The 13,788-nt window shown below is 36.2% G+C and overlaps 2 protein-coding genes across 7 annotated transcripts in view; one reads left to right on the top strand and one right to left on the bottom strand.

Annotated features, from left to right (window-relative positions):
• Positions 1–13,788, bottom strand: part of Ccnc (cyclin C) — a 40,513-nt gene continuing 26,725 nt past the window's right edge. The window contains exons 12-14 of one of the 5 annotated variants that reach the window (XM_027928113.2): positions 2,897–3,033; positions 1,061–1,147; positions 1–408 (exon numbers count right to left, since the gene is read on the bottom strand). In XM_027928113.2, coding sequence (XP_027783914.1) covers positions 1,131–1,147; positions 2,897–3,033 — 154 coding nt within the window. In that variant the 3' untranslated portion in view covers positions 1–408; positions 1,061–1,130. The other 4 variants (XM_027928116.2, XM_071613182.1, XM_027928114.2 and 1 more) reach the window with 4 other exon arrangements.
• On the top strand, positions 313–10,809 carry LOC114086745 (thiosulfate sulfurtransferase/rhodanese-like domain-containing protein 3). Of its 2 annotated transcripts, none has more exons than XM_027928121.2 (4): positions 313–395; positions 8,627–8,800; positions 8,883–9,042; positions 9,625–10,809. In XM_027928121.2, the coding sequence occupies exons 1-4, from the start codon at positions 326–328 to the stop codon at positions 9,695–9,697; spliced, it is 477 nt and encodes a 158-aa protein (XP_027783922.1). In that variant the 5' UTR covers positions 313–325; the 3' UTR covers positions 9,698–10,809. The 2 variants fall into 2 exon arrangements, with proteins under 2 accessions (XP_027783922.1, XP_027783923.1); XM_027928122.2 differs by having other exon boundaries at positions 384–465.

The following is a 13,788-nucleotide window of genomic DNA, read 5'->3' as shown; positions in this document are numbered from 1 at the left end:
TCATGTTATAAGTTGCAGTTTATTTACTTTAAATCTTTATATTTAAGCTTTGTCATATTTTTCTACTTTCCACTTTTAAACTATTTTTCATTTAAAAAAAAGAAAAGAAAAGCAAAAACAAAAAAGAAAGCATAAAACTTAGTTTCTTTTCAAATGATTTAAAGCGGCTCGGTTAGGTCAGCGATTACGCCTTCCGGCACTACTGCGTTCTGCCGGCCGTTGGCTGGAGGGCGCTCGAGAGCCGGGAGGGGCGCGCCTGGGGCGGGAGGGGGCGACGAAAGGAGGAGGAAGTGGTCAGCAGCGCGGCGGGCGCCAGCGGGAGAGGATGCTGCCCTGGCTGCTGTTCCGGACTGCGCGCAGGGCTGTCCTCGGGTCCGTGGAGACTGAGCTCTGCGGTGAGCTTGACCCCTGGAAAAAGGGAGAACTCCTAATTTTGGATGTCAGGGAAGGATGGCATTAACGAGGGTACTCGATTCTTTAGACTTTTGCCATTATTACTCTTTGGCAAATCTGGGTATGTGGCACCCACTAGCACTTCTTGTGCCTTCAGATCCAAGCCTATGCGGGCCTGGAACTGCTCAGGGAACTCGGGGAGACGGGTAAACATGGCACCAGGATGCTAGTCGGGAGGGCATTTATAATGGTAGAGTTACTTGTTTGATCAATGAAGGTTAATTCGCGACCCAAAGGAGCCAGCAAGATGGCCAGTCCCAGCCTTGCAAGTTACAGGTTGTGACCCACTAAAGAGCAGCGCTCATTGCTGGATGAAACAGCCACCCAGGATTATGACGTATTAAAATTATAAAAATACCTCCCTGGTCGTAGATACAGAAGCAGAAGACATTGAAGGTGGTTAGTGGAGGGGTTGGGTCCAGAACTCAGAGCAGGACTTGAGTCCATTTTTTTCGTTTTTGCTTTACATACTGCCTCTCCTTCAGCATCAACTTTTATCTGGGGATACAGCTGCAGGGGCCCAACGTAACACTGCCCTCCCACTCCTTCTTAACATTCTCTGGAGTTTAAGATGCACTTTTCTAAGCAAATTGTTGTTTCCTTTTACCTTTATTCAGCAATCATTTATTGAGCCCCTAATCTCCCAGGCCTTCTGCTGGGGACACAGCCTCTGCAGCTCAGGAGTTCACCATTTCTGAGAGAAACAGACATAAGTAAACAATCATCATATACCGCCCACCCTAGTTAAACTGCTATGGAAAGAACAAATCTACCCATGTTGGAGAAAATATTAGAGTCTTTTTCATTTAAAAAAAAATGCTAAATATTATGATTATATTCTCATTTAAACAAACCAAAAAAAAGTACAGTGTAAGTCCCTCTTTATACATCCCCCTATCCTAATCGCCGCCTCAGATCCTTCTAAACACTTTTTTTTTTGGTGGTGCTGGGATTGAACCCAGGGACTTGTGCGTGCAAGGCAAGCACTCTACTAACTGAGCTATAGCCCCAGACCCCTTCTAAACATTTTTTGATCAGTAGACGTAAAGGTACATATCACATATGAAATTACGTAAATGGGATTTGTACATACTTTTCTGTAATTTTGTCTCATTTAGGTATTCAGAAGTTTTTAAATGCTGCATATATTCCATAGTATGGATATACTTAGTTTACTTAACCATTTATTGATGAATATTGTGATTTCCAGTGCTTTGCTAGCATATAAATAATTCTTAAGTAATTATCATTGTGCCTGCCACTTTGTGTATATGAACAAGTGCTTTACTAGAATAGATACCTAGAAGTAGAATTGTGAGGTGATGAACAACATTTAATTGGGTCTTAAGAGAGGAAGAGTGTTCCATGTAGAAATGAGGGAAAAAAATAACCCCTTAAGAAATAACAGTGTGTGTAAATCCTGAAGGAAAAGCAAAAATAAGCATTTATTTTGTTTGTCCTGTGTGTATTATCTTTTTGTCACTATGACCAATATACTTGACAAGAACAACTTAGAGTAGGAAAAGTTTATTTTGGCTTCTGGTTTCAGAGGTCTCAGTCCATGGTCTGCTGGCTTCCTTGCTCTAGGCCAGATGTTAGGCAGAACATAATGGCAGAAGGGCTTGGTGGAGGAAAACTGTTCAGCTCTTCTTTCCTAAAAGCAGAGAAAGAGCCAGAGAGGAGCCAGAGACAAACTACAATCCCTAAGGGGACTCTTCCAGTGACCTACTTTCTCCAGTCACACCCTACCTGCTTACATTTATCACCCAGTAGCCTATTTAAGTTATGAATCCATTATATGGATTAATCCACTAATCAGTTTACAGCTCATAATCTGTTCATTTCATAATCTTATCTATTTCATTTCACGTATGAACATTCCTGCATTGCCACAAGAGCTTTTGGGGGGAGACATCTCATATGGAAACTATAACACATCCTGAATATACATTCACTTCATTTAAATCTCACAACAACTTGTTGAAGGGCATCATAGACTATATTAAGGAGCTTAGTCTGCATACTGTAATGTTCACTATAAGGAGTATCCAGGTGAAATTAGATTGTACCGGTGTGAAAACAGCAAAATTATAAATTATTCAGAGTTTAGGCTAAAAAGGTAAACGTCAGATATAGTCAGTATTACTTTTTTTTTTTTTTGGTGGTGGGATAGGGGAACAAACCCAGGGACTTGAGCATGCTAAGTACACACTCTACCTGGACCCTTTAGTATTACTCTTAAAAATCCCTCAAGAACCACATATCACTTCTTGGCAAATCCCAAACTGCCAGTGTTTCTTCAGTGTAGGAAGAGATCAGTGTTTCTTGGTTGAATAATAGGTCAAGTGGTTGATTTACAAGTACAGGATATGTTGTACAAAACAAAACCCCCAAAATATTGGTTCACTGATTTAAGTGACTACTGTTGAGTAGAGGCTTATACCATGAGAGGCTTGGGGGAGCTGAGACTCATGATGGGAACATGCTTGCGTTAGGCTTTTGCTCACTGAGTGGAATTGGCAGGAAATCCAGTCTCCAATGATTATTTCCTCCTTCCACTGCCTTCCCACAGGTATAAAGCTGAATTATAGAAAATGAAATGTCAGTTTAATGACTCTACAAGAAAAACATAACTGATCTTATTCACAAGTTATTTCATGTGAATGTTTCCCAATAGCTAAATACCAAAATTGAGTTAAACGTAATTTATAAAATTAGCATAGTTTTCAGGATGAATCTAACTAATGTGTATAACTATAAAGCTCTTCTAAACAAAATAGCATAGTTTTCTACTTCCTAAAAATAAACAGTAGAAAAAGTATAAATTCAGCCTGCCAATTCACAAAACAGATAGTTGAATGAGAAGTAATTTGATTCCAGGTGTTTTTAGATCTAATTTTGCAGACAAAAATGAACCAAATTTTAAAAATGTAAAGATAGGAAACATGTATTTTTAAAACTTATTTACTGTGTTAAAATACATATAAAATATGCCATTTTAACTTTTTTTGTACCAAGGATTTAACTCAGGGACACCCACTGAGCCACATCCTTACCCCTTTTTATTTATTTATTTATTTTTTAGACACGGTCTCATTAAATTGCCTAGGGCCTTGCTAAATTGGTGAGGCTGGCTTTGAATTTGTGATGCTCCTTCCTCAGCCTCCTGAGCTTCTGAGAAAACAGGGATGTACCACTGGACCTGGCTTAACCACTTTTGAGTGTACAATTTGGTAGTATTAATTACATCCACAATATTGTACCACATCACCACTTTCTATTTTTCTTTTTTGTGGTGATGGGGATGGAGCCCAGGACCTAGTTCATGCTAGGCGAGTACTCTGCCCCTGAGCTCAGCCCTGCCCCACCATCACCATTTTCTATTTCCAGAATTTTATCATGGCAAACAGAAATTTTGTTCTAGGAAGCAATAACATCCTTATCCTTCCCCCTCCAACTCCTGGTAGCCTTCAACTAGTGTCTTTGAATTTGTCTATGAATATATTTTCATATAAATGAAATAATATATTTGTCCTTTTGTGTCTGGACTGTTTCACTGGGTAACTTCATTCCTTCTTAATGGCTGAATAATATCCCATTATATGTATATGCCACATTTTATTTGCCCATTTGTTCATGAACACTCAGGTTGTTTCCATCTTTGGCTATTGTGCATAATGCTATGAGCATTCATGTTCAAGTAATTGAGTCTCTGTCTTCTATTTTTTAGTATATAGTTAGGAATGGAATTAATAGAAACCTGTGAATTTTGTTTGTTTGGTTTTATGATAATGAAGATTGAACCCAGAGTCTCACGCATGCTAGGCAAGCATTGGGTACTGAGCTATGTTCCCAGTCTTTTATTTTGAGACAGGTTCTTGCTAATTGCCCAGGCTGGCGTCATATTTACAATCCTCCTAGCTCAGGATCCCAAGTAGCTGGGATTATAGGCATGCACCATCTCACCTGGCCTGAAAACCTGTATTTTAAAACAATTATAGATATCTGTCCTTTTTTCCATCACTTTGCCATCCAGAATGTCAAAGAAAATGGAGACGTGTCTGGTATTTACAGACACCTTTTTGGCAACTTACTTTTGGCTTTTCTTAACTACTGTAATAGAACTGTTAAGCATCCTTTTGGCTTCTGAAAAAAAAAAAAAATCCCAAGACATTAAAGGCATTGTGAACTAAGAAAGTTTGGGAACCTGAAGTTTACCCACAGTTTTCCAACTAGTTTTTTCCATTTAATTCTATATTTTGGGCAATTTACATTAATATACCATTGTAGAATGTACCAGTTGTAATATAACAATTTCCTTATAGATGGATGTCTAACTTATTTCTACTTTTTCAACATTATATAGAGTTATGCCAATGAACATATTTAAACATATCTCCATTTGTGTTTATTCATACTAATATTAAGATCAATTCCTAAAAGTAAGATCATGGGGCAAAAAAGATGCAAACTTTAAATGTTATTACTGCTAAATTTCCCTTCAAAAGTTTGTTAACATTATATACTACTAATAACGTCTGAGAGTATTCAGTTCCTCACACCCTCACCAATACTGCATATTATCAGCCCTCTTACTTTTTTATGAGCCTGATACAATTACAAAGTTTCCTTGATTAGTAGTGCAGTTAGACAGTTTTTCTCATTTCATTGGCCATTTGTATTTCTCATGTCAATTCCCTGTTCACTTTATTTTCACCATTTTTCTATTGATTTTTGTCCTTTTCTTAGGTATTTTTGTGTGAGCTCATTAATTTGTCCTTTTTTTAAAAAATCTTTTCTGGGGTTTTGTGTTTGTTTTGATATTGGGGAATGACCCAGGGGTCCTTTACCACTGACCTACATCTTCAGTCCTTTTTAATTTTCTTTTGAGACAGGGTCCCACTAAGTTGCTTAGGGCCTTGCTGAGTTGCTGAGATTTTAGGTGTGGGTCACCATGTCTAGCATTTTTTATCTTTGCTATGTTACAGATATTTTCTTCCTGCCTGCCTCTTGTTTCAAATTCTTTGTACTTTCCCATATGTAAATTTAGCATTTTTGTTAGGACAAATCTTTATGATTTCTGATCTTTGTGTCATGTTTGGAATGGCCTTCCTGTCCCAATATTTAAATTATTCATAGATGCCAGCATGGTGGCACACACTTGTAATCCCATCCACCCAGAAGACTGAGGCAGGAGGATTGCAAATTCGAGGCCAGCATGGGCAATCTAATAAGTTCCTGTTTTAAAATAAAAAATGAAAAGTACTGGGGATGTACCTCAATGGTAAAACAACCCTGGGTTCAATCCCCCCAATAAATTATTCATTCTTGTCTTCAATTAGTATTTCTAAGATATTAGCTTATAGATACAAAAGGAATGAGATAATAGGTTGCTTAAAGTTTTCTCCTAGTTAGTTGTCCTACATATTTATTAAATAAAATATCATTTCCCTGTTAATTTGAAATATCACTGTTCACAAATACAGAATTCTCAGTAAGTTATATTGTGGGTCTCTTTCTGGACTTAGAACTTCACACTTTTTTCCTATGCCAGGTCTATAATATTTAAATCAATTTCACTTTATATTTAACACTTAAAATTTGAATCATTATTTCTTCTACCCATAAAGCATTATTTACCTTTCTTATAAATAGTCAGTTTTTGTGAAATACAAATATTAACAATATCTTGGTTGTTTTATTTTTAAAATATTTTTTAAACCTATACAAAAGGTTGTAGACAGACACAATACCTTTATTTTATTTATTTGTTTATATTTGGTGCTGAGGATCAAACACAGTGCCTCACACATGCAAGGCAAGTGCTCTACCAACTGAGCTACAACCTGAGCCCTAAAAGACCCATACAAAAGTTGGAAAAGTAAAACAGTTGTTCCCTTTATTCTTACCCAACTTCTCCTAATGTAATCATCTAATAGTATAGTTACTAAAATCAGGAAATTGATATTTACAAAAATACTAATTCACAGACCTTATTTGAATTTCATCATTTTCCCATTTATATTCTTTTTTTTTTTTTTTTTTTTTTTTTAAGTACTAGATTTGAACCTAGGAGTGCTTCACCACTAAGCTATATGCCTAGCCCTTCTTCTTTTGAGACAGGTTCTCACTAAGTCACTGAGGGCCTCACTAAATTGCTGAGGCTGACCTCAAATTTGACAATCCTCCTGCTTCGGCTTCTCATGTTGCTGGGATTACAGGCATGTGCCACTGCACCTAGTCATTTTTATAGTCCCAGTCCAATTCAGGATTTACATTACATTGTAATGTTTTCTTAGCCTCCTCCCATCTGTGATGGTTCCACAGTCTTTGTCAGGATAGTGACACTTTTTAAGAGTACTGGTTATTTTGTAAACCAAGTTTGTTCTGATTAGACTCTAGGCATGCATTTTTGGCAAGAATACTAAGGAAATGATGCTGTGCTCTTTTCAGTGCATCATGTGAGTTCAAGGAAGTGCCTGTTTTCAACAAGGCTTATTACTAATGAACTTGTCTTTGAATAACTGATGACAGCGGGATCTTTCAACTCTTCCCTTTATAACTAGCATGTATCTTATGGGGAGATATTATTCTATTTCTCATCATACTTTCACCCAGTAAGTCTTGTATTCATCAGTGTTTTTTACCTGCAACAAACATTACTGGAGCATCTGTAGTGATTTTCTATTTCCATTATTCATTCTACTTTTGTCAGTTGGAATTCTAATATATGATCATTCCTTCTCCTGATTTATTTAAATATACTTATATCAATGTGGACTACCACATGATATGAGTTACTGTTCAATACCATTATATTACTATTTACTTAGCAGTAGCAGTACCATCAGATATCTACAAGTGTAGTTTAAAATGTACAGTCCTTAGGGGTTGGGTTTGTGGCTCAGTGGTAGAGAACTTACCTAGCATGTGTGAGGCACTGGGTTCGATTCTCAGAACCACATATAAATAAATAAAAGATCCATTGACAACTAAACAATATTTTTTAAAAAATGTACTGTCCTTACATCTAATATATTTGCTTACAAAGGGAAATGAGATTAAAATTCTTTTAATATTGTAACTTGGATTAGAATAAGATTTTCAAGTTACTTCCATAATTCAGTTACCAAAAGCTGCAGGTGTATTTATAAGCTCCTGCCAATTGAAGGGCTTGGAGAGAGAATACGGAGAGAAAATGCTAGCATCAAGCATTCAGGGAAAAGGAGAGCTGCATCCTGCCGCTCAGAGATAGGATGAAAGCATTAAGTGTAAAAATTATTTTTCTATATTCTGCTCACAACACTTTTACCACCAAACATAGATTTTTCTATACCAAGCAATTCTTCAACTCCCTGTGGAGCAACGGGGTATCTTACAACTTAATTCTGAACTAACTACCCAAAGATACTGAAAACACAATAGATTAAGGACTCAGTCCCACAACACTGCTCTCACTTCAGACGAAGTGGCAATTAAAGGCCTCCCACAGTTGTGACAACTGGCTATAAATGAAGGATTCCCACTACCCCTTCTCAGATTGAGTAATTTGCTTGAATGGATCAGCAAACTCAGGGAAACACATTTATCTATTTATTTTAGATACTATAATAAAAGGTACAGGTGGATAGCCAGATAAAGAGGTACTTAGTATGATTAGTAGCTCTATGCATAGAACCAGAGTGAAAGACCAAATATTAGAACAAAAGATGCTTCTAGCACTATCATTCAGGAAATTATAAGGGTTTTAGGAAGCAGGAGCAGAAAGCAAATAATGTATTTATTACATTACAATTCAAAATGAATAGTTTTGTTTTTTTTTTTAAAGAAAAAAACATCAACTATAGTTAGATGACTGACAGTAGGGAGGAAACATTTAAGCTACTCTTTCTGGCTGTTAATAGTTATGTTACTTTAATACTTTTTTTTTTTTGTATTGGGGATTGAACTCAGGGGTACTCCACCAGTGAGCCACATCTCCAGCCCTATTTAGTATTTTATTTAGAGTCAGGGTCTCACTGAGTTGCTCACACCTCACTTTTACTGAGGCTGGCTTTGAATTCATGATCTTCCTGCCTCAGCCTCCCTAGCCGCTGGGATTATGGGAATGCACCACTGTGCTTAGCATGATGTTACTTTAAAATTGCCCAAATTATTTTATTTTTTTTTCCAGATTTGAAGTCAATAAAGGAAAGCTGCCACAATTTTTGTACTGCTACTTCTAAGGCTGTCACTTATAAGGAACTCAAAAACCTGTTGAATTCCAAAAACATTATGCTAATTGATGTCAGAGAGACATGGGAAATACTTGAATATGGAAAAATCCCAGGATCTGTCAATATACCATGTAAGTGATATGTGTCTTTAAGAAATATATTTTCTCAATAACTCTGTATCAAAAATTGAAATTCTTCACATATTTTCCCCAGTGAATGAGGTAAGTGAAGCTCTCCAGATGAACCCAAGAGACTTCAAAGAGAAGTACCATGAAGTAAAGCCATCCAAATCCGACAGTCTAGTGTTTTCTTGTTTAGCCGGAAGGAGAAGCAAAAAGGCTCTGGACACAGCAATATCTCTGGGCTTTCACAGGTGAGTAAAATGAAGGAAGAAATAGATTCAAGAATGTATATTGTGCCAGGTGTGGTGGCACATGTCTCTAATCCCAGCGGCTCAGGAGGCTGAGGCAAGAGGATTATGAGTTCAAAGCCAGCCTCAGCAATGGCGAGGTGCTAAACAACTCAGTGAGATCCTACCTCTAAATAAAAAACAAAACAGGGCTGGGGGTGTGGCTCAGTGGATGAGTGCCCCTGAGTTCAATCCCTGGTACACACACACAAAAAAAAAAACCCTCAACATACTGCAATGTTTCATACACATTTATTGAAACAGACACTTTGAGGAGTAGATCAATGTTCTAGATAAGTGCCTAGCATGCATAGGCCCTGCATTTGATCCCCTAGCATCAAACAAATTCTTTTTCCTTATAATTACTGTCAGTAAGTGCAGGATAGCAAGATAAAGAGCCTCTATCTTTTCATCTTACTCAAAAGTGACACAATTTTTTAAATAGTCTGGAGAGTCTAATATGAGTTCCATTACATTATTTCTGAAATTTCTATCAAACCCTGTTATAAAACAAGAGAGAATATTCACTCTTTGCTGTGTTTTCAGGGCTCAACACTATGCTGGAGGATGGAAGGAATGGGAAACCTATGAATTTTCAGAAAACAAAAAAGGAAATTGAGTTTTGGAATACAAATTGGCTGTTTCCTTGTGTACCTGCAACCTGGAGTACTTCAATGAGCAAAAGAAAAATGTATTTCTGGAAGCAGTTGGTTAATTCTAAGGGGATTATATATATCAACAACTTGTGCAGTCTTTTTCTCATCTGTAAATTGAGAATACCACTCCCCCCATCCACTTTCAAGGGCTACTGAGGATTAAGAATAATGTATATGACTTGCCATGGAAATATGAGTTTGGATTCTAGAAGTTAATTTTTACTAATTCAGGATAGTTCAGTATTATTCTAAAAGACCAAGTTACCTGTATTAGACATTACATACCTGTACTGCATGTGACTATTAATGTTAGTATAACTTTTTTTCATCAGAGAAGCTTTAAACTAAAATACTACATTAAGAGGCAGATTTGACCTTAACAACAAAAAAAAAGAATCTGGGGTCAATTTGGGTATGGTGGTACATGGTCTATAATCCCAGCTACTGGGGGTGCTGAGGCAGGTAGATCCCAAATTCAAGGCCAGCATAGGCTGTTTAGCTAGACCTTACTTTAAAATAAAATTTAAAAAAAAAAAAAAAGGCTGCAGACATAGCTCAGTGGTAGGGTAACTTATCTGGAATGTGAGAGGCCTTCGATTTGGTCCCTAGAACCACATAAAAGGCAGGGAGAAAAAAACAAATGTAGATAAGCAGGTAAAATATGAATAATGAAAATGTCAGTAACACCCAGCAACTCATAGTAGTGTTATAATTTGCCATTTAAAAATTAATGATTAATATGGGGATAAAAATCAAAACAGTGATTACTTCTGTGGAGGGTAGATTTAACTGGAAAAGGCAAGGAATGAACTTCCAAGGGTGACAGAAATGTTCTGTACCTCGACTGAGGTACTGTATACATAGGTATAAGTATACGTGTTTGACAAAACTCATTGAAGCAAGGACAAAAATGTGTTTTTCTATTAGTAATTATACTTAAAAAATAATGAAAATATATAAAAATGTCTAAATATAAGTGACTCCCAACACCATGGGTGTATATCTTTGGAATATTAAGTCCTATACTTGTTAGGTGCTAGTGCACTGATGGCAAATAAACCTACTTTCTTATTTATGCCGCTTCTGACCCTCTCATCCATGTAGTCATTCAGAGCATGTAAGGCTTTAGGACTAACTATAAGGATTTGATCTGTCCTAAATGAGACAGAAAGATTTGCAGAATCTGGAGATGTGATACCTTGAACTTTGACAATGTCAGTCTAGTTTCTTACAGACTAAACTCCCTACAAGAATCAGGAAAGTTGGAAAAGGCACATATGCATGTGCACGCGCACACACACACACATACACAAATATATATGGTCCGTTTAAAGGCGTTAATTTTGGAGGCAACAAGGATTTGAAGTTATGATCTCAAGGAGAAGGAAAGTTATTGAGAATGAACCAACACTGAAGTACTGGACCTAACAAGGAACAGGAACCTGTTCTAACCTTTTAGTTAGAACTACCAACTATAGGTGAGCCAGAAATTGACCAGCCGTCACAAAAGCTTAAGATAAACTTTGAATCCATTAAATCCTGAATGAATTAAGGTGATCTTCCTGATACCCTAAGGACCTATCAGAAGTAGAACTTGTCTGGAGAGAAATATTTTCTAGTGAGAGTAGGGGTTGGCAATAGTTTAGAATATTGTAGGCTCATGGTCATTAGGTTTGTACAGCAACTACTCAACTCTGCTATTGTATCACAACAAAAGCAGCCACAGATAACACATTAATATTTTAAGTGTAATTATATTCTATTAAAAACTTTGTATGGGCCCTTAGGTTTGAATTTTATGTAAGTTTCATGTGTTGCTAAATATTATTATTCTTTAGATAATTTTTCAACCATTTAAAAATAATACATTTTTAGCTCAAGGCCAGACAAAAACAAGTGGGCAGGCCAGATTTGGCCTATGGGTGTGGTTTGTAGTTGACTGAGTTAGAGTCACAAATTATCCCTATAATTTTTCATAAACAATGTTCAGAATTCTATCAAAACTTAACTGGTGCCTACAATTAAGTAGGAGCTCATGATTTAAGGAAAAAAAAATAAAGATAATACTTTTCACAGAAGATCTATCATATATTAGAATTTTCAGACAGACTTTAAAATACGATTAAGATACTTAATAGCTTAGATAAAAGGAAAAATTTATCAGAGAATGGAGACAAGAAAGTATCAAGTTAAAATTCTAGAACTTAAAAATACAATAACTGAAATTAAACACCTAACAGATGGTAAATGGTTTTAGCAGATCAGACACAGCTTATGACAAGATTAGTTAAAATGAAAAAAAAATAGAGGTATAGGTATTAATATGGATGACTCTCACAATGTTGAGGAAAAAAAAAATAAACACTGTGCAACATAATTTTAAAACATACAAAATAATATTACTTAGGTATATAGGCATATATAATGTGAGTAAATTATGAAAATACCAAAATTTAGGATATTTTCATTGAAGGCAGAGGAAGGGGCACATAAGCACTAACAATATTGTTAACACTTTAATCCCAGCTACTTTGGAGGTGAGGCAGGAGGATCTCAAGTTCAAGGCCAACTTACCAAGACCCTGCCTTAAAATACAATTTTTTAAAAGTGCTGAAGATGTAGCTCAGTGATAAAGCATTTGCTATCATGCACGAGGTCCTGGAATTCAACCCAAAATACCACAAGAAAAATAGATAAATGAGTAAAACCATTATTGAGGTCTGTGGTATCAAAGACCTCAAATGTAAAAATATAACATGATTTAATATACCACTCAACAAGTAACTGTTTTATTTCAACCACGGGAGTATATCACTCTTACTTTGATAATACAAGGATAGATTGAAAGTTTTAGAGAAAAGCTAGATTATATATTTAAGTGCCATATGTACCCTACAGCACTCTTAGAATGGAAGAGAAGGGAGAAATCCTAGAAAACGTGGCAAAAATTGACAGAATTCTGAGTCAGTGATTCAGGTTTCTTTTATTCACACTGCCTTTCTTACCTGTTTATGATCTCAGCAGGGTCTCTTAGATTCTGTGGTAATGTATCTTTTTGCTATTTAGAATGTATATGACATGAGAATACTGCATGGAGGTATGATCAGCAGCTACTTTGTGAAGAATTTTACATTATCAAAGACAAATGAAAAACTTGAATGTTATTCTCACCATTTGGTAAAAAATACTGTTCAATATCTATAAGGACTGCAAAATAGTGTCATCACCACTTTTCAGTGCTATGGGTTTCTCCAGGAGCAACATAAGGAAGGAAAAAGGAGGAATGTTTAAAGGCATTATAATAATAGAGTCTGATTCAAATGTATCAGATAATAGGTGCTGAATATTTAAAACTCTTTTTATAATCATCATTATTATTTCTGTGAGAATCTGTACCATATGGTATCTGGTTCTAGGTAGCTGATATTTTGGGTTGCTGTTGGCGTTCACTTAGCATTTATGGGTAGAGAACATAGGTCAAACTTTCAGCTGAATATCTGGGTACAGGAATGGCAGTGTAACCCCTTAGAGAAAACAGGAAAGTAAACTAAAATTCTGAATATTGAACAATGAGATAACTAGCTCCTTGCTAGTTATCTTGTCTCCAAAATCTCAGACAATTCAGCTTCCTCCACCTGAGATAGAAAGCTAGAAGATTCCTACCTGGAAAAACTGATCCGTCAAAGAAAAACCAGAAAATGATGGTGGGGTGAGAAGATGGCCCATGAAAATGTTTTGTTGATCCTTTACGTTACAATGAAGCCCACCACTGAAAAGTCCTACCTGTGTACAGAGACCTTCCAATCATCTTCCTCTGTTCCCCTCTAATATAAAGGATCCTCAGACAAATAAGGCATTCTAACATGAAAGATTATGAACAAATCATATAGAAAAAAGGAACTTCAGGGAAATGGTGTTAATACAGGGATCAAAGAAAATTTCAAAAGAACCAAAAACCCTAAATATCCTTATAATAACAAAAACACATTGAACTCTCAAACAAGAACAAGGTGCTACATAAAAGACTTAGATATCTAACCATACAAGAGAAAAA

Source organism: Marmota flaviventris, chromosome 6 (assembly GCF_047511675.1).
Source record: "Marmota flaviventris isolate mMarFla1 chromosome 6, mMarFla1.hap1, whole genome shotgun sequence".
NCBI classification, from domain to species: domain Eukaryota; kingdom Metazoa; phylum Chordata; class Mammalia; order Rodentia; family Sciuridae; genus Marmota; species Marmota flaviventris.
This window is presented reverse-complemented; position numbering and strand designations above follow the sequence as displayed.